The sequence below is a fragment of the Neoarius graeffei genome, chromosome 13 (genome assembly GCF_027579695.1).
Source record: "Neoarius graeffei isolate fNeoGra1 chromosome 13, fNeoGra1.pri, whole genome shotgun sequence".
Lineage (NCBI taxonomy): Eukaryota > Metazoa > Chordata > Actinopteri > Siluriformes > Ariidae > Neoarius > Neoarius graeffei.
The window spans coordinates 19,973,358-20,000,813 of record NC_083581.1 but is presented as its reverse complement, the minus strand read 5'-3'; the positions used below and the strand labels follow the sequence as shown (position 1 = coordinate 20,000,813).

At 44.9% G+C, this 27,456-nt stretch overlaps 2 protein-coding genes across 5 annotated transcripts in view; both read left to right on the top strand.

Annotated features, from left to right (window-relative positions):
- LOC132896468 (serine--tRNA ligase, cytoplasmic-like) overlaps nucleotides 1–27,456 on the top strand; it is a 193,537-nt gene that overhangs the window by 69,995 nt on the left and 96,086 nt on the right. The gene's annotated exons all lie outside the window — the stretch shown is intronic.
- Nucleotides 864–27,434, top strand: LOC132896465 (uncharacterized). Of its 4 annotated transcripts, XM_060937306.1 has the most exons (4): nucleotides 864–963; nucleotides 1,188–7,739; nucleotides 26,471–26,598; nucleotides 27,194–27,434. In XM_060937306.1, exon 2 carries the CDS (start codon nucleotides 1,427–1,429, stop codon nucleotides 7,493–7,495), a length of 6,069 nt encoding a protein of 2,022 aa, XP_060793289.1. In that variant the 5' UTR covers nucleotides 864–963; nucleotides 1,188–1,426; the 3' UTR covers nucleotides 7,496–7,739; nucleotides 26,471–26,598; nucleotides 27,194–27,434. The 4 variants fall into 4 exon arrangements, with proteins under 4 accessions (XP_060793289.1, XP_060793288.1, XP_060793290.1 ...); XM_060937305.1 differs by lacking the exon at nucleotides 27,194–27,434 and having other exon boundaries at nucleotides 26,471–26,844; XM_060937307.1 differs by lacking the exons at nucleotides 26,471–26,598; nucleotides 27,194–27,434 and adding an exon at nucleotides 20,670–21,950.

The following is a 27,456-nucleotide window of genomic DNA, read 5'->3' as shown; positions in this document are numbered from 1 at the left end:
GGAAGACAACGACCCTAAGCACACAAGTCGTTCTAGCAAAGAATGGTTAAAGAAGAATAAAGTTAATGTTTTGGAATGGCCAAGTCAAAGTCCTGACCTTAATCCAATCAAAATGTTGTGGAAGGACCTGAAGCGAGCAGTTCATGTGAGGAAACCCACCAACATCCCAGAGTTGAAGCTGTTCTGTCCGGAGGAATGGGCTAAAATTCCTCCAAGCCGGTGTGCAGGACTGATCAACAGTTATTGGAAATGTTTAGTTGCAGTTATTGCTGCACAAGGGGGTCACACCAGATACTGAAAGCAAAGGTTCACATACTTTTGCCACTCACAGATATGGAATATTGGATCATTTTCCTCAATAAATAAATGACCAAGTATAATATTTTTATCTCATTTGTTTAACTGGGTTCTCTTTATCTACTTTTAGGACTTGTGTGAAAATCTGATGATGTTTAAGGTCATATTTTTGCAGAAATATAGAAAATTCTAAAGGGTTCACAAACTTTCAAGCACCACTGTATGCATCCTCATGGTCCCTCTCAGACTTACAGCTGGCCCAGGAGAGAGGATAACTGTTGGGTCCCTCTGGTGCATGTCATGAAAATCATTGATGCCCCACTTACATCAACTGGCAGGCAGTATAAACTTCCATTTGATGTGGAAAAGCAAATCAATACACTATAAGCTCTTCAAATAAAGTCTTTTTCAGGTTATTTTTCCTACACTGTAGGTTTGTAATTGTATTGTAATATGCCTTAAAACAGCATTTCTGTTCTGGCCCTACCAGCAGTTCTTATGTTAAAGTATGCAGAGACTTTTATTTTGCCTATTGTTTACACCCCACATTGTAGCTGCAGGAAATCTGTAGAGAGGAGAAGAAAAAGTTAGACAGCATGGTTATAAGCAGCATGGAAGTTTGTTGTTGTGCTCCTCCTTCTGTGTAGCTGTTCAAAGGCATTCTCTGTAAGTAAATCATAGTAAAGTTGAGATCAAGTTGTGATGTTTGTGCCTGTGAAATTAGATTAAGATTATCTTTGAGCATTATGATTTCCAGCCAGAGTTAGCTATACCAGTGTATTTACCCTGTTAGCTTCTGTTAGCTTTTGTATCGATTGCACCTGAGCCAAACCTTTTATTTGGAAGATTCATATTTCTTTTATTGACTGGTGCATGTATCTGTGTTTTAGTTTCACAATTTTCCATATAAAGAGTCAACTTCACCCTCGGTGTCCCGGACTTATTGTGTGGAGTTGTTTAGTTTGCTGGATAGCTGAATTAGGACATTCTGTGAAGCCAGTACAGTGAAAAGAGAGACTTGTGAAGAGCTACTGATGACCAAACTGCAGTATTGTGCTGGCAGCCCGAACCAGTACGACAACTGCAACGTCGCTAGGAAGGATTGAGGTAAAACACATCCATAGTAGCCATGGACAGAGCAAATGCATCAGTCAGATCATCAGATTCCCATATGAGTAGTGCTTCATGTAAAGTTGCATTGGCAGCAGCCACAGCACGTGCCAGAGCCCAAGCTGCGCATGCAAGAGCTGCTTATTCACGTAAAGAGATTGAATTAAAGATGGAAAAAGCCCGTCTTGATGCAACACTCATCGCCTTAGAAAGGGAGAGAGAGGCAGAAGCCGCCATGGCTGAAGCAGCAGTAATGGAGGCTGCAGCCGTAGACTTTGAAGATGAGTGCCGCAGTCGTGGACCAGAGTTACTGCCCAGGCAAAGTGCAGAACGGCGTACTGAGGAATATGTAGAAAGACACAGCCATCTCAGTGGCAGCTCACATTCACTCGAAGATTTACACTCATGTGAGGAGCAAATACCCCTCAATCCCAGTGCTTATGTATCTGTATGTGGAGATAAGGAAGGTGAACTCCCAACTCCTGATCACCATCAGCAATGTGACCATTTCGCAGATGGTAACCCCCATGTGGGCGATGTTCGTGCGAATACACAAGTGTGTACTGAGCCGATGAGTACCCAGCTGCATGCAGGCTTACCTGCTCACACACCCCGGCGTGCTGAACAAAGCGCGCTCAGGTCAGGCTTACCTGCTCACACATCCAGGCACGCTGACCACAGTCCACTCAGGTCAGGCTTACCTGCTTACACCTCCAGGCGTGCTGACCACAGCGCACTCAGGTCAGGCTTACCTGCTCACACATCCAGGAACGCTGACCACGGTCCACTCAGGTCAGGCTTACCTGCTCACACGTCCGGGCATGCTCACCACAGCCCACTCAGGTCGGGTTTACCTGCTCACACATCCAGACACGCTGACTACAGCCATTTCAGGCCAGGCATACCAGTTTATACACACAGGCACAACGACCACAGCCCCACTACATCTAGGGCTGCACACTGCCCCAGCGACACAGCCACATCTGACTTAGCGAGGTACCTAGCACGAAGTCAGCTAGTGTCATCAGGACTAACCAGGTTTGATGATAAGCCAGGAAATTACTTATCCTGGAAGAGCTCATTCCTGAACACCATTGACAGCCTAGATCTTACAGCAGGAGAAGAGATGGATTTATTAATAAGATGGCTAGGCCCAGAATCTGCAGCACATGCAAGGCGTATTAGATCAGTGAATGTGAGAGATCAAGCAGCAGGCTTATGGCTTGTGTGGGAGAGACTGGAGGAGATGTATGGCTCACCTGAAGCTATAGAGGGCGCTCTCTTCACTAAACTCGATCAATTCCCCAAAATATCAAACAAGGAGCATCATAAACTTAGGGAGCTGTCTGATTTGCTGTTAGAGATTCATTCTGCAAAACGTGAAGGATACTTACCTGGCCTATCCTATCTCGACACAGCAAGGGGCATAAACCCAATAGTGGAGAAACTGCCATACACGCTCCAGGACAAGTGGGTAATGGAAGGCTCCCGATACAAACAAGAATTCAGGGTCCCTTATCCTCCATTTGAATTCTTTTTACAGTTTGTACACAGGCAAGCAAAGGCACGCAATGACCCAAGCTTTAGTCTTCCTCTCTTAAGTACAGCAGTCAGGAAAGATAAGTTCAGTGAAAGCAGCCGAAGGACAGTTTCTGTGCATAAAACTGACGTTGCACACTCCGATTCCGCATCCACTGCCGAAGACTCAGAGAAGCAATGTCCTATGCATCAAAAACCACACTCCCTGCAAGTGTGCCGCGGCTTCAGGGAAAAGCTAATGGATGAACGAAAGAGAATACTAAAGGAGAATAACATATGTTTTAAATGCTGCGCGTCAAATAAGCATGTAGCCCGAGACTGTGAGGCAGCCATCAAATGTGCTGAGTGTGACAGCCATAGACACCCAACAGCGCTGCACCCAGGCCCAGCTCCGTGGGTCTCCAAGACCTCTCCACCCCCATCAGGGAATGGCGGGGAGAGCGATGAAGCATTAGAAACTGCTGTGGTTTCCAAATGCACGGAGGTATGTGGGGAAGGCTTCAATGGCAAATCATGCTCCAAGATATGTCTTGTGACGGTCTACCCGGCAGACTGCCGCAACCAGGGCAAAGGGATGTACGCCGTGCTGGATGACCAAAGCAATAGGTCGCTGGCACGCTCAGAGTTTTTTGATATCTTCCATGTAGGCGGGCCCACATACTCTTACACTCTAAAAACCTGCTCTGGTGTTGGTGACGCGTCCGGCCGCCGAGCTACAGGCTTCGTCATCGAACCTGCAGATGGTGACATCAGCCTAACTCTGCCCACACTCCTGGAGTGTAACATGATTCCCAACAACAGAGACGAAATCCCCACTCAAGCCGCCGCGCACAGCCACCCTCACCTCAGAGCTATAGCCAATGAAATACCAGAAGTGGACATGAATGCTGAGATCCTGCTGCTTCTGGGCAGGGACATGCTGAGAGCACACAAGGTGCGTAAACAGATCAACGGACCACATGACGCACCCTACGCACAGAGGCTGGACTTAGGATGGGTCATAGTTGGCGATGTGTGCCTGGGCAGCACACATCGGCCTCCCGAAGTCACCAGCATGAAAACATACATCCTTGAAAATGGCAGGCCAAGCCACTTTCCCCCATGTGAGAACCACTTGAAGGTAAAGGAGAAAATCTGTTCCCCTAATCAGCCCCAGCCTGTCAGCCGTGTGACATACAGTGACAACCTGGGCCTATCGGTTTTCCAGCAAACCAAGGATGATCACAAGCTTGCGCCATCAATGGAAGATCTCCTATTCCTTGAAACAATGGAAAATGAATTCTTCCAGGATTCGGCTAACAGTTGGGTGGCCCCGCTATCGTTCCGCCAACCCAGGATGTGTCTGCCTAATAACCGCCAATATGCCATGGGTCGGCTGAAGTCTCTGCACCGAACACTCAACAAAAATCCAGAGATGAAATCTCATTTTATGGACTTTATGCAAAAAATGCTGGACAGCCACCACGCAGAGCTTGCTCCTCCCATGCAAGATGGGAAGGAGTATTGGTACCTGCCCTTTTTTGGTGTCTACCACCCACAAAAACCCTCACAGATCCGTGTGGTGTTTGATTCGAGTGCACAGTTTGAAGGCAAGTCACTCAACAACGTGCTGCTCTCTGGGCCGAACATGAACAATAGCCTGCTAGGGGTTCTTATAAGGTTCAGGAAGAACTCAGTTGCATTCACAGCTGACATACAACAAATGTTTCATTGTTTTCTCGTCCGAGAAGACTGCAGGGATGTTCTACGCTTTCTCTGGCACAGAGATAATGACCTGAGTAAAGAGGTGGTTGACTACAGAATGAGGGTGCATGTCTTCGGAAACAGTCCCTCTCCTGCTGTGGCCATCTACGGATTACGAAGAGCTGCCCACCAGGGAGAAGAACTGTATGGCAGTGATGTGCGGTACCTCACTGATCGAGATTTCTATGTGGATGATGTCCTCAAGTCCGTCTCCACCGTGGAGCAAGCAGTCGATCTACTCAAAAGAACACAGAAGATGCTGGCAGCCTCCAACCTCCGGCTCCACAAGGTAGCCTCCAACAAAGCCGATGTGATGGATGCATTTCCAGTTGAAGATCGCGCCAAAGACATCCAGGATCTTGACCTGTTTGTAGATGACTTACCAGATCAGCGAAGCCTCGGGGTGAAATGGAGCCTCATGTTAGACCACCTTACCTTTCATGTTCCTCAGGACGAAAGCCCTTACACACGCAGGGGCGTACTTTCAATGGTGAACAGCCTCTTTGACCCATTGGGGTTCTTGGCACCAGTGACTATCCAGGGTCGGCTATTGTTAAGAGAGCTGTCAGCACAGGCCTCGGACTGGGACTCACCCCTCCCTGAGGAAATGCGTGAGAAATGGACAGAGTGGCGAAGCTCACTGAGCCATCTCAGCAGCATTCATGTGCCCCGCACATACTTTTCCATTCCCCCCTCTGAGATACAAAGCATTGAACTATGCGTCTTTTCTGATGCATCTGTCAAAGCCATATCTGCTGTTGCCTACCTGAGAGTCACTAGCACCAAAGGGACAGTAGAACTGGGATTCGTCATGGGTAAAGCGCGGCTCGCCCCTCAGCCCAAACTCACAATCCCCAGGCTTGAACTGTGCGCAGCGGTCATGGCTGTTGAAATCGCAGAGGTAATAAGTGAAGAAATAGACCTCCCACTCAACTCCGTCATCTTTTACACAGACAGCAAGGTTGTCCTGGGCTACATATTCAACCAGTCAAGGCGCTTCTATGTATACGTAAACAACAGAGTTCAGCGTATAAGACAATCTACCATGCCTGAACAATGGCATTATGTGCCAACGGATCGGAATCCTGCAGACCATGGCTCACGCTCTGTTCCAGCCTCAAGACTCGGCAACACCTCATGGCTCACAGGCCCCTCGTTTCTCCTCAACTCTAAGCTTCCACCTGAGCAGCACACAGAGTTTGACCTTATCAACCCCGATAAGGACGTAGAAATCCGCCCTGAAGTCAAAACCCTATCCACACACGTCACTGAGAGCTTCCTTGACTCCAAACGCTGGGAGCGCTTCTCCACATGGAGATCACTGATCCATGCTGTGGCCAAACTCAGACACATAGCCCTGTGTTTCGCTCACTCACAGAATGATGGAGACTGTGCTGGGTGGCACATCTGTAAGAAGGCCATCTCCAGTGGTACTCTCGAAGAGGCAGAGAACCTTGTCATCTGGAGTGTGCAGCATGAAGTCTATGGAGAGGAGTTCCGTTGCATCACTGCGAAATGTGACCTCTCCAAGCAAAGCCCACTCATCAAGTTGAATCCCACCATCGACAGCAGTGGCCTACTGAGAGTAGGTGGTCGTATCAGTCAGTCAGGCCTTGAAGTAAAGGAAACAAACCCCATCATCTTACCTGGCAGTCATCACATCACCACTCTTATTGTACGACACCATCATGAGAGAGTGCAGCACCAGGGCAGGCACTTTACAGAGGGCGCTGTCAGAGAGAGCGGCCTGTGGATAATGGGAGCAAAGAGGTGTATTGGGAAGATATTAAACAAATGTGTGATTTGCAGACGACTCAGAGGCAAGATTGAGGTGCAGCAAATGAGTGAACTACCTGCAGATCGTCTTCAGCCAGGCCCCCCTTTCTCACATGTGGGCATGGACATATTCGGGCCATGGGAAGTGTCCGCAAGGAGAACACGCGGGGGTCAGGCTAATAGTAAGAGATGGGCAATCCTGTTCACCTGTTTATGCACAAGGGCTGTCCACATCGAAGTGGTTGAAGAGATGAGCGCTTCTAGTTTCATCAATGCTCTGAGGCGTTTCTTTGCGCTGCGTGGCCCAGCCAAACAGTTGCGCTCAGACTGTGGGACCAACTTTGTTGGTGCATGCCGAGAAATGGGCATCAGCATTGTAGAGCAGAGTGAAGTCCAGAATTATCTGCAAGAAGAAAAATGTTCTTGGATCTTTAACCCACCCCATTCATCCCACATGGGTGGAGTGTGGGAACGCATGATCGGCGTTGCACGACGCATACTGGACAGTGTGCTGCTGCGTGCTGGACAAGCACATCTTACGCATGAATCACTCACCACTTTCCTTGCCGAGGTCACAGCCATAATTAACGCTCGTCCTTTGATACCAGTCTCATCTGACCCTGAGCATCCCCACATTCTGTCACCCTCCATCCTGTTGACCCAGAAATCAGGTACATCAGTTCCACCTTTGGGAAGCTGCAGTCCAAGGGAGATCTTAAAGAATCAGTGGAAACGTGTACAGCTGCTGGCTGACGAGTTCTGGAATAGGTGGCGCAAGGAGTATCTTGGCACTCTGCAGTCACGGCACAAGTGGCAACACAAGAGACCAGATCTCAAGCCAGGAGACGTTGTTCTTCTCAAGGAGAAACAGGTCAGGAGGAATGAGTGGCCTATGGGGGTTGTCGTTAAGACAGTCCCAAGCCAGGATGGAGTAATAAGGAAGGCTGAAGTCAAGATTGTTCAGCAAGGAACAACAAAGAACTATTATAGACCTATTTCAGAACTAGTGTTCCTTCTATCCCCAGAGTAAGGTATCATTCTAATGTGTTATGGTATCTCTAAGATACCAGACGGGGAGTGTTCTGGCCCTACCAGCAGTTCTTATGTTAAAGTATGCAGAGACTTTTATTTTGCCTATTGTTTACACCCCACATTGTAGCTGCAGGAAATCTGTAGAGAGGAGAAGAAGAAAAAGTTAGACAGCATGGTTATAAGCAGCATGGAAGTTTGTTGTTGTGCTCCTCCTTCTGTGTAGCTGTTCAAAGGCATTCTCTGTAAGTAAATCATAGTAAAGTTGAGATCAAGTTGTGATGTTTGTGCCTGTGAAATTAGATTAAGATTATCTTTGAGCATTATGATTTCCAGCCAGAGTTAGCTATACCAGTGTATTTACCCTGTTAGCTTCTGTTAGCTTTTGTATCGATTGCACCTGAGCCAAACCTTTTATTTGGAAGATTCATATTTCTTTTATTGACTGGTGCATGTATCTGTGTTTTAGTTTCACAATTTTCCATATAAAGAGTCAACTTCACCCTCGGTGTCCCGGACTTATTGTGTGGAGTTGTTTAGCTTGCTGGATAGCTGAATTAGGACATTCTGTGAAGCCAGTACAATTTCCGTCTATCGTAAAACATGCCGTACTTGATACCTTAATATTTATAGTTTGGTTTAGGGTACCAACTTCATATTTTGTGCATTTGCTAATCAAAACAAGCTCTTTCCAGTGATATAATTGTGTTTATGGTAGACCTTGTCATACATTTGCAATATGCATTTGAATTATAGGTGCAAAATGTGTGTGGTTTTTTTTTAAACCTAATAAATCAGAAAATTTGATTTCTTTTGAACACATACCTAATTGCCTAAAGAGTACTTATAACATGAGTAATAAATAAGAAAATTTGAAAGATCTGGTGTGCTTTAATGTGGAGATATGGGGCGTCAAATTTGCTCCAAAGCACGATAGAAGACATATTTTTTTAATGATTTTCAGCAAGCCATAACTTGGCAAATGTTGAACTGTGAACTTTCTATTTTAGTATTTAAAGGCGTCTGGCATTGAAGAACAATCCTTGAAAATTTCATGTATCTTGCATGAATAGTTTAAAAGTAATGACTTTTATGGAAGTTAGGTCGGTTTTCTGTAGCATGCATTTTAACAGTAAAATTGGGGCCACGCCCCTTTTTTAAGCCCCTATATCTCAGAAACTAATGAAGGTACAAGCCTAAAATGTTGTACACTATTTATTGGGCACACTGACAATATTTCCAGAAAGTATGAGGCAAATCTGAGATGGTCAGTGGCGAGGCCTCTGGTGATTTCACATGGATTGACCCAAACACCTTTTGGGTGAGAGCGGTCAAAGGAAAATTATGGCACCATGCTTGTTGCCAGTAAAAAATCGACTACACATAATGACGAAATGAGCACCAAGCTTTTGACCAATCGCAGTGTGTCTTAATCAGCCTGGTGTGGTGTTTGTAATGTATCTATGCATGAACCAAACAGTGGCGCAGTCTAAACTGAAGAAGTTTTTTCGGTGTGCTTCTTCAAGCACTGAAGATGATTTAAGGGCTGAAACAGCCATTGGGGAGGCACACTCGGAACCCCTGGTCAAGTCAAGTTTATTTGTAAAGTGCTTTTTAACAATTGTTTTATAACAATTGTTGTATAACAATAAATTGCTCAACAATTGTTGTAATATAATTATTATTACAACAATTGTTAAGCAATTTATTGTTATATAAAAGTACTTTACAGATCTTTCAATTAATTTATTTTATAATCATGATTTATTTATTTAATATACATGTATTTATTAAAAGTGAGGTGATGTTGGGTGCGGGAGGTTTTTGCATGACCCAATAAAAATAACTTCAAAAAAGTAATATATGAGTAAAAGTTCACCAAATGCAACATCAGGAAAGTAGAAATTTTGAAAACACTTTCACAGTCATAACCCTACCGTCTGTGTTCTCGCTTCTTGAAGGCCGATTGTTTTTGAAACAATCTTACTTTCAGTTGTATGTTCAGTTCTCCATTCATTCACTTCTTCCATGTAAGGGTGAGATGGCAGCAATATCCGGTTTAGAAATAAGACTGCTGTTCCAGTCATTCACTTTTCTTCATACTGAGTACTCCGCCATTATTGCTGGGCTCAGGCAATTACTAAAGGGGACTGAACGGGATGTCACCGGTTTTAGCAACAACTGCAGGGAAGTCACTGCCCAAGCGATATGTCCCATCCTGTTCCATCCCGGGTTTTAGCAACAACCCTCGGCTCACTCCGGGAGGACTGGTGCAACTGAGCTCACTTTCCTTTTAAAAAAATTAATAAAATAAATCCTTTTCTTATAGTTTTCTTTAATTGTTGGTACTGCACCCTCAACAGATCAGAGTTCAATGCTCCTCAACAGATCAGAGGTCTCATACGAGTCTTCAGTAAAATGTGTAGAGCAGAGGAGAGACCACTTCATAGCCGCCCAATGTGCCCATGAACTTCTCACAAAATGCATCCAAATCTTTGCAGTTTGAACATTCTTGGACCATAAATGCAACGTAAATCCAGCTTCTGTCGTGTTGCTGCACCGGCCAAAAACGCGTATACGCGGCATGGCGAAACATTAGCTCAAAATGGAGGATCGGAGTTGTAGTCAGCTCTGTGTTTTAGTATAGCGGAAATGGCAATGAGACTGATAGACTTCCTGTTGTGACGTTAAGGACGTTACTCAGACCGCTACCTATATAAATCACTTTAATTGTAAAAATTACTATATTAGATTTATTGTTAACGCTTAAATCTATTCCTGTGCCATTCTTGGGGTCTCAAGGCATTTATAAACGAAAGTGAGGCCATGGCTCTGTGTATATGCTTTAAGTTAAGGTATAAGATTTATTTAATTTGCTTCAGAATGTGATTCTGAGTTCATCTGATTATTTAATTAGCCTTTTACTTTTAATTAACCTTTTCACTGATAAAACATCAGTGAAAATGCATGCATGTACATGTATGCTGCACAAGTTATAACGCCTATCCTGTTTTAATGAGGGTCACATGAGACTGTCAGTTCAGTTCCATCCAGTTCTCTAGATGGCTTTGTTCTCTGGCTTTATTTCGTAAGGTGGGGGCCGACGTGTTACTATCTGATTCACTTTCCGATGGTTCGAACTGATACGGTTCTATATGTATAGCAGTAGCATGTATACGCACTCCAATTTCAGGACTATCACAGTCAGATGTACTACTATCTGAGGAATCCGAAGAATCTCCAATAAATACGAATGAAGAGGCCATTGCAACCACTCTCGCCTGCCGAGTCTGGCTTTGGTCTATAGCACCGGTTCCCACTGTGACGTCACCCACCCAGGGCTGGTTGGCTCAGCGGGGCTAGCTCAAATGTCAACTTTGCAGTCAATTTTAACTCTCAAATATATACATTTTTACTCCCAATTATGCAGTGTACAAGAGTCAAGGATGGAGATACTATCCACTCAGAAATGCATTTAAAAATAAAGGTTCTGCATATCTCTTTTAAGTAAGCTCAAACTAAAGAGGGTTATTTTAGCTTGATGGTGTACAGGGTGCCCAAAATCAAATCTTTCTTAGGCTGGAGTGGAGCCTAAATTTTACTTATACAGGCCTCTCCATTACATATATTTGAATTGTGCCAGTTTGGTTGGTATAAACCTGTATTAAGTCAACTCTGATATGTGGGTAACTAAGAAAAAATGAAGATTACTTCTTTGACGACTTTTTTTTCAAGGAAAAAAGTGGAGAATATTTTGCAGAAACAGGGGGAACCCTGATTGCCAGATTGGTTCAAGGTGCCAGGAAGGATATAGTAACTCATATATAATTGCTCTTTGCAAGTGGGTTACAGTACAGAAGACATCAAATTCTCAACGGGTGTCTGGATCACGAGCTCGTACTTGTGACGGCTCAGGACCAAAGCCCAAAAGACCTTCTGGACCTGATGGATCCAACTACATCCGCCGCAACAACATCTTCACGCAGCTTTGGCTTGCAGCGTGGGATGTTAGAATGCTATCAGACGCCAACAACAACAGGCAAGCCCCTGAGAGATGTACTGCTCTGGTAGCTGAAGAACTGAAGCATCTCAATATAGACATAGCAGGTCTGAGTGAATGACGCATCCCTGACGCAGGTGAACTCATAGACAGCGATTACACCTTCCTCTACTCAGGCTGCCCATTAGACCAAAAGAAGCTAGAGGGTGTAGACATTGTCATCCACTCTGGGTTACGCTCGTGTATTACCGGCTGGAAAAGTGTCATCGAAAGTAATAACAGACAGAATAGCTCTCAACAAGTGCCATGCAACTGTTATCAGTGTTTACGCACCCACCTTTAAGAGGCCAATCGAAGAGAAGACTCAGTTTTATGATCAGCTTGCTGATGTCCTATCTCAAGTCCCAAGAGGGGATCGCATTCTACTGGTAGGTGATTTCAATGCCAGGGTTGGCTCCGACACTGAGACATGGCCGAATATTGTTGGTCTACATGACCTTGGAAACTGTAATGAACAAGGCAAAATGCTTCTACAGCTGTGTGCTAGATTTGGCCTCACCATCACCAACGCCCTCTTTCAACACCCAGATATACACAAATGAACATGGCAGCATCCCCACTCTAAAAACTGGCACATGATTGACCACATCATCGTAAGCCAGCATTTCAGGTCATATGTCCTCGACTGCTGAGTAAGGAGAAGTGCTGATTGCTGGACTGACCACAAAATGATGTGTGCCAGACTCCACCTGTGTTTCCACATCTTCAGGCAGAACAGAGCACAGCAGAGAGCCAGACGAATCCACGCCAGCTCACTTTGCCATGAAGAGACCTGGAAGAGACTGGCAAGTAAACTCGCAGAAACCCTTGACCCACCATGGGGAACTGCTGCAGAAAAATGGTCCTCTCTGAAAACCACCACATACTCATCAGCCACTGAGGTCCTCGGTTTCCAGTCACACCAACACAGAGATTGGTTTGATGAGAGCAATGATGAGATCAAGGACCTACTTGCCGAAAAACATGCTGCATTCAAGATCCTCATGCAGAATGAAAGTCCTGCCAACAGAGATCAGTACAGGCAAGCATGAAACCGATGCTAGCGAGAAATCCGCAGGATGAAAAACAGCTGGTGGACCCAGCGTGCCAATGAACTCGAAGAACATGCCATTAGAAACAACTCCAGGAAGCTCTTTTGAGGGCATCAAACAAACAGCTGGCCACAGAAGCACTGGGTTAGACTCTGACTGAGTACGTCTGACTGCAAAGGAAGACATCCTCAACAGGTGGAAGGAGGTGGATTTTTCCTCTCTTCTCAACCAGCCCAGTCTTGACCCCAGTGTTATTGATGATCCCACAAGCTGAAATTGATTACATGCTTGAAGTCCCACCATCACTAGAAGAGCTTACAAAGGCACTTAACCAACTTGCCTCAGGCAAGGCCCCCGGGCCAGATGCCATACCAGCTGAGGTTCTGAAAAATGGTGGCCCAGTCCTTCTAAATGCCCTTCATGATCTGCTACTTGGCATCTGGGACTCAGAGACTGTTCCTCAGGATTTCAAGGACGGTACACTGATTAAGCTTTACAAGAAGTGCAAGTACACATGCGGTAATTACTGTGGCATCACCCTCCTCTCGATCATCAGGAAACTTTATGGCAAAGTTGTACTAAATCATATCTGGTCCACCATTGAGCAACATCTACAACCCCAATTCCAAAAAAGTTGGGACAAAGTACAAATTGTAAATAAAAACGGAATGCAATGATGTGGAAGTTTCAAAATTCCATATTTTATTCAGAATAGAACATAGATGACATATCAAATGTTTAAACTGAGAAAATGTATCATTTAAAGAGAAAAATTAGGTGACTTTTAAATTTCATGACAACAACACATCTCAAAAAAGTTGGGACAAGGCCATGTTTACCACTGTGAGACATCCCCTTTTCTCTTTACAACAGTCTGTAAACGTCTGGGGACTGAGGAGACAAGTTGCTCAAGTTTAGGGATAGGAATGTTAACCCATTCTTGTCTAATGTAGGATTCTAGTTGCTCAACTGTCTTAGGTCTTTTTTGTCGTATCTTCCATTTTATGATGCGCCAAATGTTTTCTATGGGTGAAAGATCTGGACTGCAGGCTGGCCAGTTCAGTACCCAGACCCTTCTTCTATGCAGCCATGTATGCAGTATGTGGTTTGGCATTGTCATGTTGGAAAATGCAAGGTCTTCCCTGAAGGAGACGTCATCTGGATGGGAGCATATGTTGCTCTAGAACCTGGATATACCTTTCAGCATTGATGGTGTCTTTCCAGATGTGTAAGCTGCCCATGCCACACGCACTAATGCAACCCCATACCATCAGAGATGCAGGCTTCTGAACTGAGCACTGATAACAACTTGGGTCGTTCTTCTCCTCTTTAGTCCAAATGACACGGCATCCCTGATTTGCATAAAGAACTTCAAATTTTGATTCGTCTGACCACAGAACAGTTTTCCACTTTGCCACAGTCCATTTTAAATGAGCCTTGGCCCAGAGAAGATGTCTGCGCTTCTGGATCATGTTTAGATACGGCTTCTTCTTTGAAACTATAGAGTTTTAGCTGGCAACGGTGGATGGCACGGTGAATTGTGTTCACAGATAATGTTCTCTGGAAATATTCCTGAGCCCATTTTGTGATTTCCAATACAGAAGCATGCCTGTATGTGATGCAGTGCCGTCTAAGGGCCCGAAGATCACGGGTACCCAGTATGGTTTTCCGGCCTTGACCCTTACGCACAGAGATTCTTCCAGATTCTCTGAATCTTTTGATGATATTATGCAATGTAGATGATGATATGTTCAAACTCTTTGCAATTTTACACTGTCGAACTCCTTTCTGATATTGCTCCACTATTTGTCGGCGCAGAATTAGGGGGATTGGTGATCCCTTTCCCATCTTTACTTCTGAGAGCCGCTGCCACTCCAAGATGCTCTTTTTATACCCAGTCATGTTAATGACCTATTGCCAATTGACCTAAGGAGTTGCAATTTGGCCCTCCAGCTGTTCCTTTTTTGTACCTTTAACTTTTCCAGCCTCTTATTGCCCCTGTCCCAACTTTTTTGAGATATGCTGCTGTCATGAAATTTCAAATGAGCCAATATTTGACATGAAATTTCAAAATGTCTCACTTTCAACATTTGATATTTTGCGTATGTTCTATTGTGAATACAATATCAGTTTTTGAGATTTGTAAATTATTGCATTCAGTTTTTATTTACAATTTGTACTTTGTCCCAACATTTTTGGAATCAGGGTTGTGTGTGTATATATATATATATATATATATATATATATATATATATATATATATATATATCATCTCATTATCTCTAGCCGCTTTATCCTTCTACAGGGTCGCAGGAGAGCTGGAGCCTATCCCAGCTGACTACGGGCGAAAGGCGGGGTACACCCTGGACAAGTCGCCAGGTCATCACAGGGCTGACACATAGACACAGACAACCATTCACACTCACATTCACACCTACGGTCAATTTAGAGTCACCAGTTAACCTAACCTGCATGTCTTTGGACTGTGGGGGAAACTGGAGCACCCGGAGGAAACCCACGCGGACACGGGGAGAACATGCAAACTCCACACAGAAAGGCCCTCGTCGGCCACGGGACTCGAACCCAGAACCTTCTTGCTGTGAGGCGACAGTGCTAACCACTACACCACCATGCCGCCCATATATATATATATATATATATATATATATATATATATATACAGTGGTGCTTGAAAGTTTGTGAACCCTTTAGAATTTTCTATATTTCTGCAAAAATATGACCTTAAACATCATCAGATTTTCATACAAGTCCTAAAAGTAGATAAAGAGAAGCCGGTTAAACAAATGAGACAAAAATATTATACTTGGTCATTTATTTATCGAGGAAAATGATCCAATATTACATATTTGTGAGTGGCAAAAGTATGTGAACCTTTGCTTTCAGTATCTGGTGTGACCCCCTTGTGCAGCAATAACTGCAACTAAACATTTGCGGTAACTGTTGATCAGTCCTGCACACTAGCTTGGAGGAGTTTTAGTCTGTTCCTCTGTACAGAACAGCTTCAACTCTGGGATGTTGGTGGGTTCCTCACATGAACTACTCGCTTCAGGTCCTTCCACAACATTTCAATTGGATTAAGGTCAGGACTTTGACTTGGCCATTCCAAAACATTAACTTTATTCTTCTTTAACCATTCTTTGGTAGAATGACTTGTGTGCTTAGGGTCGTTGTCTTGCTGCATGACCCACCTTCTCTTGAGATTCAGTTCATGGACAGATGTCCTGACATTTTCCTTTAGAATTCACTGGTATAATTCAGAATTCATTGTTCCATCAATGATGGCAAGCCGTCCTGGCCCAGATGCAGCAAAACAGGCCCAAACCATGATACTACCACCACCATGTTTCACAGATGGGATAAAGTTCTTATGCTGGAATGCAGTGTTTTCCTTTCTCCAAACAGAACGCTTCTCATTTAAACCAAAAAGTTCTATTTTGGTCTCATCCATCCACAAAGCATTTTTCCAGTAGCCTTCTGGCTTGTCCATGTGATCTTTAGCAAACTGCAGACGAGCAGCAATGTTCTTTTTGGAGAGCAGTGGCTTTCTCCTTGCAACCATGCCATGCACACCATTGTTGTTCAGTGTTCTCCTGACGGTGGTCTCATGAACATTAACATTAGCCAATGTGAGAGAGGCCTTCAGTTGCTGAGAAGTTACCCTGGGGTCCTTTGTGACCTCGCCGACTATTACACGCCTTGCTTTTGGAGTGATCTTTGTTGGTCGACCACTCCTGGGGAGGGTAACAATGGTCTTGAATTTCCTCCATTTGTACACAATCTGTCTGACTGTGGATTGGTGGAGTCCAAACTCTTTAGAGATGGTTTTATATCCTTTTCCAGCCTGATGAGCATCAACAACGCTTTTTCTGAGGTCCTCAGAAATCTCCTTTGTTGGTGCCATGATACACTTCCACAAACATGTGTTGTGAAGATCAGACTTTGATAGATCCCTGTTCTTTAAATAAAACAGGGTGCCCACTCACACCTGATTGTCATCCCATTGATTGAAAACACCGGACTCTAATTTCACCTTCAAATTAACTGCTAATCCTAGAGCTTCACATACTTTTGCCACTCACATTATATTGGATCAATTTCCTCAATAAATAAATGACCAAGTATAATATTTTCATCTCATTTGTTTAACTGGGTTCTCTTTATCTACTTTTCGGACTTGTGTGAAAATCTGATGATGTTTTAGGACATATTTATGCAGAAATATAGACAATTCTAAAGGGTTCACAAACTTTCAAGCACCACTGTGTGTGTGTGTGTGTATATATATATATATATATATATATATATATATATATATACACACACACAAACACACATAAATTGGTGCAAATAAACAGTCAAGGGCATTTGAGGTATAGCAGGTAAACATGAAATAAGCAGTATAAACAATAAACTAATAACTGTTAAGGTGAGGTAGTGCGGAATAGTGCAAATGAGCGAGGTAAAGTGAAATGTGCAGTCCCTGAGTTCAGTGTGTTAATGAACGTTGAGAGTATGTGTGTGTATGTGTGTGTGGCAGTGGGGGCTTGGCCAAGCGTCGGTCTGTGACCGGAGGGTGGAGTCGGGGAAGGTAAGTGGCAGAATCACTACACCTGAGGTTGATTAATGTGTTTGTGTGTCTTCCCCAGTGACTGCACCGTATTTAAGGAAGAGAGCGAGAGCAGAAAGGGTTCGCTCCCCAACCAGATGACTGGTGTGTGTGTGTGTGTATAGCAAAGTATAGTTAAGGCTGAAAAGCTATAATAAACGTGTTTGCGAACTCAGTTCTGGCCTGCCGTCCTTCTGTGCTCCACCCACCCATCTGAGTTGCTACAGTGTGTGTGTGTGTGTGTGTGTGTGTGTGTGTGTGTGTGTGTGTGTGTGTGTGTGTATGTTGGGGGGGGAACTGTGAGGGTGACATGTCAGATGCTGAAGGGGGGGCAGGGGGATGTGCGAGCAGAATCTGTGTCAGGGGGCAGAGGGGGGAGGAGGGGCAGAACAGGGAGGGAGTTGAGCCTCTTGACCGCCTGGAGAAAGAAACTGTCCTTGAGCCTGCTGGTTTTGGCCCGGAGACTCCGCAGTCTCCTCCCCAATGGCAGCAGACTGAAGAGGCTGTGAGATGGGTGGGTGGGGTCACCTGCAATCCTGATGGCTTTGTGGGTGAGGCGGGAGTTATAAATATCCGTTAGAGAAGGCAGAGAGACACCAATGATCCTCTCAGCTGCTCTCACGATGCGCTGCAGAGTCTTGCAGCAGGACACGGTGCAGGCGCCGTACCACACGATGATGCAGCTGGTCAGGATGTTCCCGATGGTGCCTCTGTAGAATGTGTGCATGACGGGGGCCGGGACTCTTGCTCTCCTCAGTTTGCGAAGGAAGTACAGACGCTGTTGGGCTTTTTTGGCCAGTGATGCGGTGTTGTTGCTCCAGGACAGGTCTTCAGAGATGAGCACACCCAGAAACTTGGTGGTGCTCACCCTTGGTGACTGCAGCACCGTCGATAGATAGTGGAGCATGCTGGGTGTGCACTCTCCTGAAGTCCACAACAATCTCCTTCGTCTTCTCCACGTTCAGGCGGAGATTGTTGTCCTACCACATGGCCAAGTGGCTCACCTCACTCCTGTAGATTGTCTCATCGCCATTGTTGATGAGACCCACCACAGTCGTGTCATCCGCAAACTTAATGAAGAGATTAGAGTTGGATGTTGGTGTGCAGTCGTGGGTCAGCAGAGTGAAGAGGAGGGGGCTCAGCACACATCCTTGGGGGGCCCCCGTGTTCAATGTGATGGTGCTGGAGGAGTTGCTGCCGACCCGTACAGCCTGTGGTCTCCCCGTCAGGAAGTCCAGCAGCCAGTTGCACAGGGAGGTGTTGAGTCCCAGCTGGTCCAGTTTATGAATAAGCTGCTGAGGAATGATTGTGTTGAATGCTGAGCTAAAGTCTATGAACAGCATTCTGACATACGAGTCTTTTGTCTCCAGGTGGGTGAGAGCTGAGTGGAGGGCAGTGGAGATGGCATCATCGGTCGAACAGTTGGGCTGATATGCAAACTGGCGGGGGGGGGGGGGGCAGACTTGATATGCCACATGACTAGCCGCTCGAAGCACATCATGAGGATGGGAGTGAGTGCGACAGGGCGGTAGTCATTGAAGCAGGAGGGAGACGGCTTCTTCGGGACCGGGATGATGGTGGTGGCTTTGAGGCACGTGGGGACAACAGCCTGGCTCCACGAGATGTTGAAGATGTCTGTAAAGACATCTGTGAGCTCCTCTTGTAAGATGTTGTAATGGCAAACCAATAAATTTATGTTATGCCATGCAAACAAGAAATGTATCATAAATTCCCCATGTATTGCCAGACATTTCTAAGACTGAACAGGTTATAGGATATCTGGGTTCTGATGATATCCACATGCCCAATTTGATGCTGTGGTATAGCGCCACCTTTTGGAACTGGACAATAATGACTCCATTGCCAAAAAACTCAAGCTCATGAAATTTGGTACACATATCAAGCCTGGCCACAGTATATAGTTTCACCTATCCGTGTCAAAATTGGTAGGTGTGTGGGGTGCACCCCAAGATAAACAAAACTGAAATGTACATTGTTTTAGCCAATTGCCTTGCAACAGGATTTGTGATATCTTGCATGATGTTGAAATGGCAAAGCAATAAATTTACGTTATGCCATACAAACAGGAAGTATGTTATAAATTCACCATGCATTGCCTGATATGGGTAAAACTTCGCACGTTATAAGCCATAATGGCTCTGATGACATCCACACGCCCATACTGACCCTCTGGTATAGCGCCACCATTTGGACCAAGACAGTAATGACTCCATTGCCAAAACATGTGTTACATTTTAATGTACTCTTCCTAGCCAGTTTGTTGGATTAATGCCATATTTGGTCTACGTCATGTCAAGATGTTGCTTATTTTACATTGCGAAGGATTGAGCCATATTGTTTTCGGCATGTTTTCTTCTTCTCATTATTATTTTTAGAATTGCAGATTTGACACCTTGGAAATATTCAAAACCTCAAAAAATTTCATGCACTAGTGAAAATAGGGCAAACGTTTATTATTCTTATGGTATTTGACTTAGCTGAGGCTAGAAGACACCATAGCACCCCCCTAAAATATTAGATTCAAATTTATAGATTTGGATACCACATTGAGACTCCTGCCCGGTATACAGTTTCACCTATCCGTGTCAAACTTGGTAGGTGTGCGGAGTGCCCCAGCTGAACAAAATTGCATTTACATTGCATAAGTCATACTCAACAGGAAGTGAGATATTTTTGGTTTTATCCGTTTTGACACGTGTTACATTTTAACGAACTCCTCCTAGGCGGTTTGTTGGATCCACGCCGTATTTGGTATACATAATGTCAAGATGATGCTGATGTTAAACTGTGAAGGGATTTGCAAGATGTCACAAGATGTTGAAATGGTGAACCAATAAATTTATGTTACGCCATGCAAACAGAAAATGAGTCATGAATTCGCCATGCATTGCCTGATATAGCTCAAACTTCACAGGTTATAGGATATTATAGGATATAATGGTTCTGATGATATCCACATGCCCAATTTGACCCTGTGGTCACAGGTTATAGGATATCACGGTTCTGAGGATATCCACATGCCCAAAGTCACCCTCTGTTAAAGCGTCACCATTTGGACATGGACAGTAATTACTCCATTGCCAAAACACGTGTTACATTTTGACGTACTCTTCCTAAGTTGTTTGTTGAATTCATTCCATATTTGGTATCAGTGATGTCAAGATGTTGCTGATTTTAAATTGTGAAGGGATTTGCAATATTTTGTAAGACGTTGAAATGGCAAACCAATACATTTATACGTTACACCATGCAAAAAGGAAGCATGTCATAAATTCACCATGCATTGCCTGATACGGCTCAAACTTCACAGGTTATAGGATATTATAGGACAACCTGTGTTTTACCTAACAACCTGTGTTTTCTTTCTCTCTCTCTCTCCCCCCCCCCCCCCCCCTCAATCTGTCCCTCTGAGTTACATGTTGATCCTGGGATTGAGATGCTGGCCTCTTCTGCCCCTCGGACCTGCTTGATCCATCCTGGTGCCCTGTGTCTGGTTGGAGTTTTATCACACCGCTCCTGTGAAGGACGGCCCCATGAGGACAGTTGAGGGTTATACCTGTTAAAACTGTTAATATTATAGTCAGGCTGTCTGTTGTTGCCCAAATGAGGATGGGTTCCCTTTTGAGTCTGGTTCCTCTCGAGGTTTCTTCCTCATGTCGTCTGAGGGAGTTTTTCCTTGCCACCGTCGCCACAGGCTTGCTCATTGGGGATAGATTAGGGATTAAATTAGCTCATGTTTTAAGTCGTTCAAATTCTGTAAAGCTGCTTTGCGACAATGTTTATTGTTAAAAGCGCTATACAAATAAACTTGATTTGATTTGATATTATAGGATATAATAGTTCTGATAATATCCACATGCCCAATTTGACCCTGTGGTGTAGCACCACCATTTGGAACCGGACAGTAATGACTCCATTGCCAGAAAACTCAAACTCATGAAATTTGGTACACATATCAGGCCTGGCCACTGGTACTCATGGATAGATGCTTAACCCCAGGTGTGTCTATAGCATCCCCACACGTCATTGAGACTTCTGCCTGGTATATAGTTTCACCCATCAGTGTCAAAATTGGTAGGTGTGTGGGGTGCCCCAAGATGAACAAAACTGAAATGTGCATTGTTTTAGCCAACTGACTTGCTACAGGATTTGGGATATTTTGCATGATGTTGAAATGGTGAACCAATAAATTTATACATTACTCCAAGCAAACAGGAAGTGTGTCATAAATTCACCATGCAGTGTCTGATATGGCTAAAACTTCACAGGTTATAGGATATTATAGGATATAATGGTTCTGATGACATCCCCATGCCCAATTTGACCCTGTGGTATAGCGCCATTATTTGGACCAGGACAGTAATGACTCCATTACCAAAAAATTAAAACTTGTGAAATTTGGTTCACACAACAATCCTGGCAACAACTACTCAGGGATGGGACTGAATGTGTCTGGGGGACTCCATAGCGCCCCGTATGTCATTGAGACTTCTGCCTGGTGTATAGTTTCACCTATCTGGATCAAATTTGGTAGGTGTGTGGAGTGCCCCTAGATGAACAAAATTGCAATATATATTGCATCAGCCATACTCAACAGGAAGTGAGATATTTTTGGGTTTGTGCGTTTTGACATATGTTACATTTTAACACACTTCTTGCAAGATGTTGAAATGGCGAAATAAATTTATGTTACACCATGCAAACTGGAAGTGTGTCATAAATTTACCATGCATTGCCTGATACAGCTTAAACTTCACAGGATATAGGATATAATGTTTCTGATGGTATGCACATGCACAAAATGATCCACTGGTATCACGACACCACTTGGACATGGACAGTAATGACACCATTGGCAAAAAAATTCACCACCAGTGGCGCATACATTAGATACCCAGGCTTTTGTTTCACATCTCAGATGTGTGTGCATTGTTTGATGAGCAAATGCGACAGGTGGCGGACCCGGAGGTGCAAAGGCCCCTCATCACCACTTGCAGCTATAATTAGGGCCTAATAGGTGCAAGGCCCTATTGTTTTCACTCAGATTTTTTGTTATTATTATTATTATTATTATTCCATCGTCTTTTTCTTCAACACTTTGCCATCTTGGAGGTGGTTCTAATGGGCACAAACTCATGAAATTTGGTACACACGACACTCATGTGCACCGCTACTCAAAGAAAAGGGCATGACCCCCAGTGTCTCCAGGGGACTCCATAGTGCCCCATATGTCATTGAGACTCCTCCCCAGTATGTACTTTCACCTATTCATGTCAAATTTATTGGTTTGCCATTTGAAAATCTTGCAAGATATCGCAAATTCCTGTGGTGTGTGGAGTGTCCTTAGATGAACAAAATTGCAATATACATCAGCCATCCTCAACAGGAAGTGAGACATTTTTGGTTTTGTGTGTTTTGACACGAGTTACGTTTTAATGTACTCCTCCTAGGCAGTTTGTTGGATTCATGCCATATTTGGTGTACATGATGTCAAGATGTGGCTGATTTTAAGTTGCAAAGGGATTTGCAATATCTTGCAAGATGCTGAAATAGCAAACCAATAAATTTATATGTTATGCCACGCAAAAAAGAAATGTGTCATAAATGCATTGCCTGATATGGCTTATTGCTTGATACGGCTCAAACTTCACAGGTTATAGGATATAATGGTTTGGAAGATATCCACATGCCTAAAGACACACTCTGGTATAGTGCCACCATTTGGACATGGACAATAATGACTCCATTGCAAAAACGTGTTACATTTTGATGTACTCTTCTTAGGTGGTTTGTTGGATTCATGTCATATTTGGTATATGTCATGTCAAGATGTTGCTGATTTTACGTTGCAAAGGGATTTGTGATATCTTGCAAGATGTTGAAATGCCGAACCAATAAATTTATGTTATGCCACACGAACAGGAAGCATGTCAAAAATTCACCATGCATAGCCTGATATGGCTAAAAATTCACAGGTTATAGGATACAATGGTTCTGATGATATCCACATGCCCAATTTGACCCTCTGGTATAGCGCCACCATTTGGACCTGGACAGTAATGATTCCACTGCCTAAAATCTTTGACTCATAAAATTTGGTACTCACATCAGGCCTGGCCACCACTACTCAGGGATAGAGGCTTGGCCCTGGGTTTGTTCATTGTACTCCATCGTGCCCCCACATGTCACGAAGACTTCAGCCTGGTATATAGTTTCACCTATCTGTGTCAAAATTGGTAGGTGTGTGGGGTGCCCCAAACTGAACAAAACTGAAATGCACATTGTTCTAGTCAACTGACTTGTGACAGGATTTGTGATATCTTGCATGATGTTGAAATGGCAAACCAATGAATTTGTATGTTTCGCCATGCAAACAGGAAGTGTTTCGTAAATTCACTATGCATTGCCTGATGGAGCTAAAACCTCAGAGATTATAAGATATCAGGTTTCTGACAATATCCCCATACCCAAAGTGAGCCTCTTGTAGCACCACTATTTGGACCTGGACAGTAATGATTCCATCCATCCCTTTTCTGCCGCTTATCCAGGTCTGGGTTGCAAGGGTAGCAGCCTAAGCAGAGCAGCCCAGACTTCCCTCTCCCCAGCCACCTCCACCATCTCTTCTGGGGGAATACCGAGGCGTTCCCAGGCCAGCCGAGAGATGTAATCTCTCCAGCGTGTCCTTGGTCTGCTCCTGGATCTCCTTCTGGTGAGGCATACCCAGAGAACCTCCCCTGGGAGGCGTCCAGGGGGCATCCTAACAAGGTGCCCAAACCACATCAACTGACTCCTTTCAATGTGGAGGAGCAGCGGTTCTACTCTGAGTCTCTCCTGAACGACCAAGCTTCTCACCCTGTCTCTAAAGGAGAGCCCAGCCACCCTGCAGAGAAAACTCATTTCGACCACTTGTATCCGCATTCTCATTTTTTTTGGTTACTACCCACAGCTCGTGACCATAGGCGAGGGTGGGAATGTAGATGGACCAGTAAATTGAGAGCTTTGCCTTTTGGCTCAGCTCTCTCTTTACCACAACAGACTGGTTTAGCATCTGCATCACTGCTGACGCTGCCCTGATCCATCTGTCCAACTCCCTCTCCCCCCTACCCTCACTTGTGAACAAGACCCCAAGATACTTAAAGCATATACGCAGAGCCATGGCCTCATTTTTATTTATAAATGCCTTGAGACCTTAAGAACGGCACAGGAATAGTTTTGAGCATTAACAATAAATCTAATATATTCATTTTTACAATTAAAGTGATTTATATAGGTAGTGGTCCGAGCAAACGACCTTGACATCCGTAACGTCACAACAGGAAGTCTATTGGTCTCATCACCACTTCCGCTATACTAAAACACAGAGCTGACTGCAACTTTGATCCTCCATTTTGAGCTAATTTATCGTCATGCCATGTAGATGTGTTTTTGGCTGGTGCAGCAACACGACAGAAGCTGGATTTACGTTGCATTCATGGTCCAAGAACGTTCAAACTGCAAAGATTTGGATGCGTTTTGTGAGTTCACAGGCACATTGGGAGGCTATGAAGTGATCTCTCCTCTGCTCTGCACATTTTACTCAAGACGAAACCTCTGATCTGTTGAGGAGCATTGGCTATAAGCCCGTATTGAATTAGGGTGCAGTATCAACAATTAAAGAAAAAGAAAACTACAAGAAAAGGAAAGTATTTATTTATTTTTTTGTTAAAGGAAAGTGAGTTCAGTTGCACCAGTCCTTCCGGAGTGAGCCGAGGGTTGTTGCTAAAACCCACCTCACCCTAACGAAGATGGGCCTGCACAACGACCCCGAGGCCTTCCTCACGCTATTTGAACAAGCAGCAGAGGCCTCGGGCTGGCCGGTGGAACAATGTGCGGCGTGCCTCCTCCCCCTGCTAAAGGGCGAGGTGCAGCTGGCCGCGCTACAGCTCCCCGCCGACAGCCGGCTGGTCTACGCAGACCTGCGCCGGGCCGTCCTCCAGCGTGTGAGGCGCACCCCTGAACAACAATGCCAGCGCTTCCGCGCTCTACGCCTAGAGGAGGCCGGCCGGCCATTCGCGTTTGGCCAGCAACTACGGGACGCCTGCCGGCGGTGGCTGAGGGCTGACAACCGTGACGCCGAGGTAATTGTCGAACTGGTGGCACTGGAGCAGTTCATCGTCCGGCTTCCCGAAGGAACAGCGGAGTGGGTCCAGTGCCATCGCCCGGCATCGCTGGATCAGGCTATCGAGTTGGTGGAGGATCATTTGGCGGCTGTTCCCATGGTAGGATCACAGATCTCCTCTTCTCCTCTCTCCCCCTCCCCTTCTGTGTCTCATCCTTGCCCCGTTCCCCCACTGCGGAGGTGAGGGCTGGCTCCACTCCAGCCGGCTCGCCGCACCCGCAGTGCCCTCCCGTCTCCTGCTTCTGTGTCTGTCTCTCTCCTCCCTCAGGTGAGTGAGCCCCAGAGCGCCAGTGCAGAGAGAAAGCCCGGGCTGGTTTGCCGGATCTGTAATTATTGCTGCGCGTTCATGTAATGTTCTAACTACAGATATTTTGTGCATTATGGGGTGTTCGGAAGTCCAGTTTAAATATTGGTCGGTGTGTGTGGGTTTTCTATGTACTTTTATTTTGATGTCCCCATCTTCTGTGTGTTGTATTTTTAAGTCCAAAAATGCTACTGACTGCTCCGTTTCCTATTCATGTGTGAATTTTATGTTGCTGGTATTGTCTATGGTGTTGAGATGGTCGGTGAGTTGAGTGTATCCCATCTTCACTTTTCCAGTATGTCATCCACGTAACGTTTCCAGAGTGTTGGTCTGTATTCTGCTGGTATTGTAGTGAGTGCTTTCTGCTTCAGGTCTTCCATGAAAAAGCCGCACATGATGGCCAGTAGTGGGTCTCTCATGGCAAAACCTTCCTTTTGTCTGTATATTGTAATCCTGAATTGAAAGTATGTGGATGTGGCGATGAATTGAAGGAGTTGAGTGATGTCTTGTACTGTGAGGTTTGCACGTTTCTTGAGCATCCTGTCTGTTTTTAATCTGTCTTGTACTACCTGTATGGTGGCTTCCGTGGATGTTCTGGTGAAAAGAAATATGACGTCGTGTGATATGAAAACTTCATCTTGCTGCATTTTGATGTTTTTTAGTTCTTCTGCCAGCTGTTTTGAGTTTTTGCAGTGTTGGTCTAGTAATGGTTTGATTATTTCGTCGAGTGCTTTTGATAGGTTGTATGTCACTGAACCAATGCTGTCTACTATAGGGCGTAATGGTGGTCAAACCAGACAGGAAGGTCACACCTTCGGAAACATCAGCTGATAAGATGCATCACCAACAACATCCGGTGACACTCTGAGGAAGACGACAGTTACGTACGTTGAAACATGTCAGGTAAACAAACCTAAACTAGATGTCTGATAAAAAAGAAAAAATTAACCATATCTAATATAAGACATAATGAACGTAATTGAAAAAAAAATTGGGGGGACTGATTGGCCGGGATTTTGGGAATTAATGACTCATTTAGTGAAGAGTGGGTCCTGCTGTAGTTCAGCAGGGGGAGGTCCCGGAGTGGCATTGGTGGGAGCAGCTGTCACAATGCGTGGATCACCCGTTGGTATCTGGCACTCCAGCCCTTTAACTTCAAGGTGATCCACAGGCCGGGGGCGCAGATGGTTGTGGCGGACTTCCTCTCCTGTCGGGGGGGGGGGGAGCCGGCTGCAGGCTGGACGGCTGCCCGGCCTGAGTCGGGTGGTGGGGGTATGTGGCAGCGGGGGCGTGGTCAAGCATCGGTCTGTGACCAGAGGGCGGAGTCAGGGAAGGTAAGTGGCAGAATCACTGCACCTGATGTCAATTAACCTGTGAGTGTGTCTTCCCCAGTGACCGCGCCCGATATAAGGAGGGAGAGAGAGGAGGAAGGGGGCTCTCTCCCTAACCAGACAACTGATGTGTGTGCGTGTGTCTGTGTGCCTGGGAGTTTTTGTAGACAGCTGAAAAGTGTCACAAATAAAGACTTTTTGGAAACTCGGTTCTGGCCTGCCGTATTTCTGTGCTCCACCCACCCGCTCCAAGTTCTACACCATCTTATTTCTAAACTGGATATCGCGGCCATCTCGCAGTTACATGGAAGAAGTGAATGAACGGAGAACTGAAACGTCAGATTGTTTTTGAAACGATCGGCCTTCAAGAAGCGAGAACACAGATGGGTAAGCTCCGACTCTCATTTGGATTAAAAACAACAACAACAAC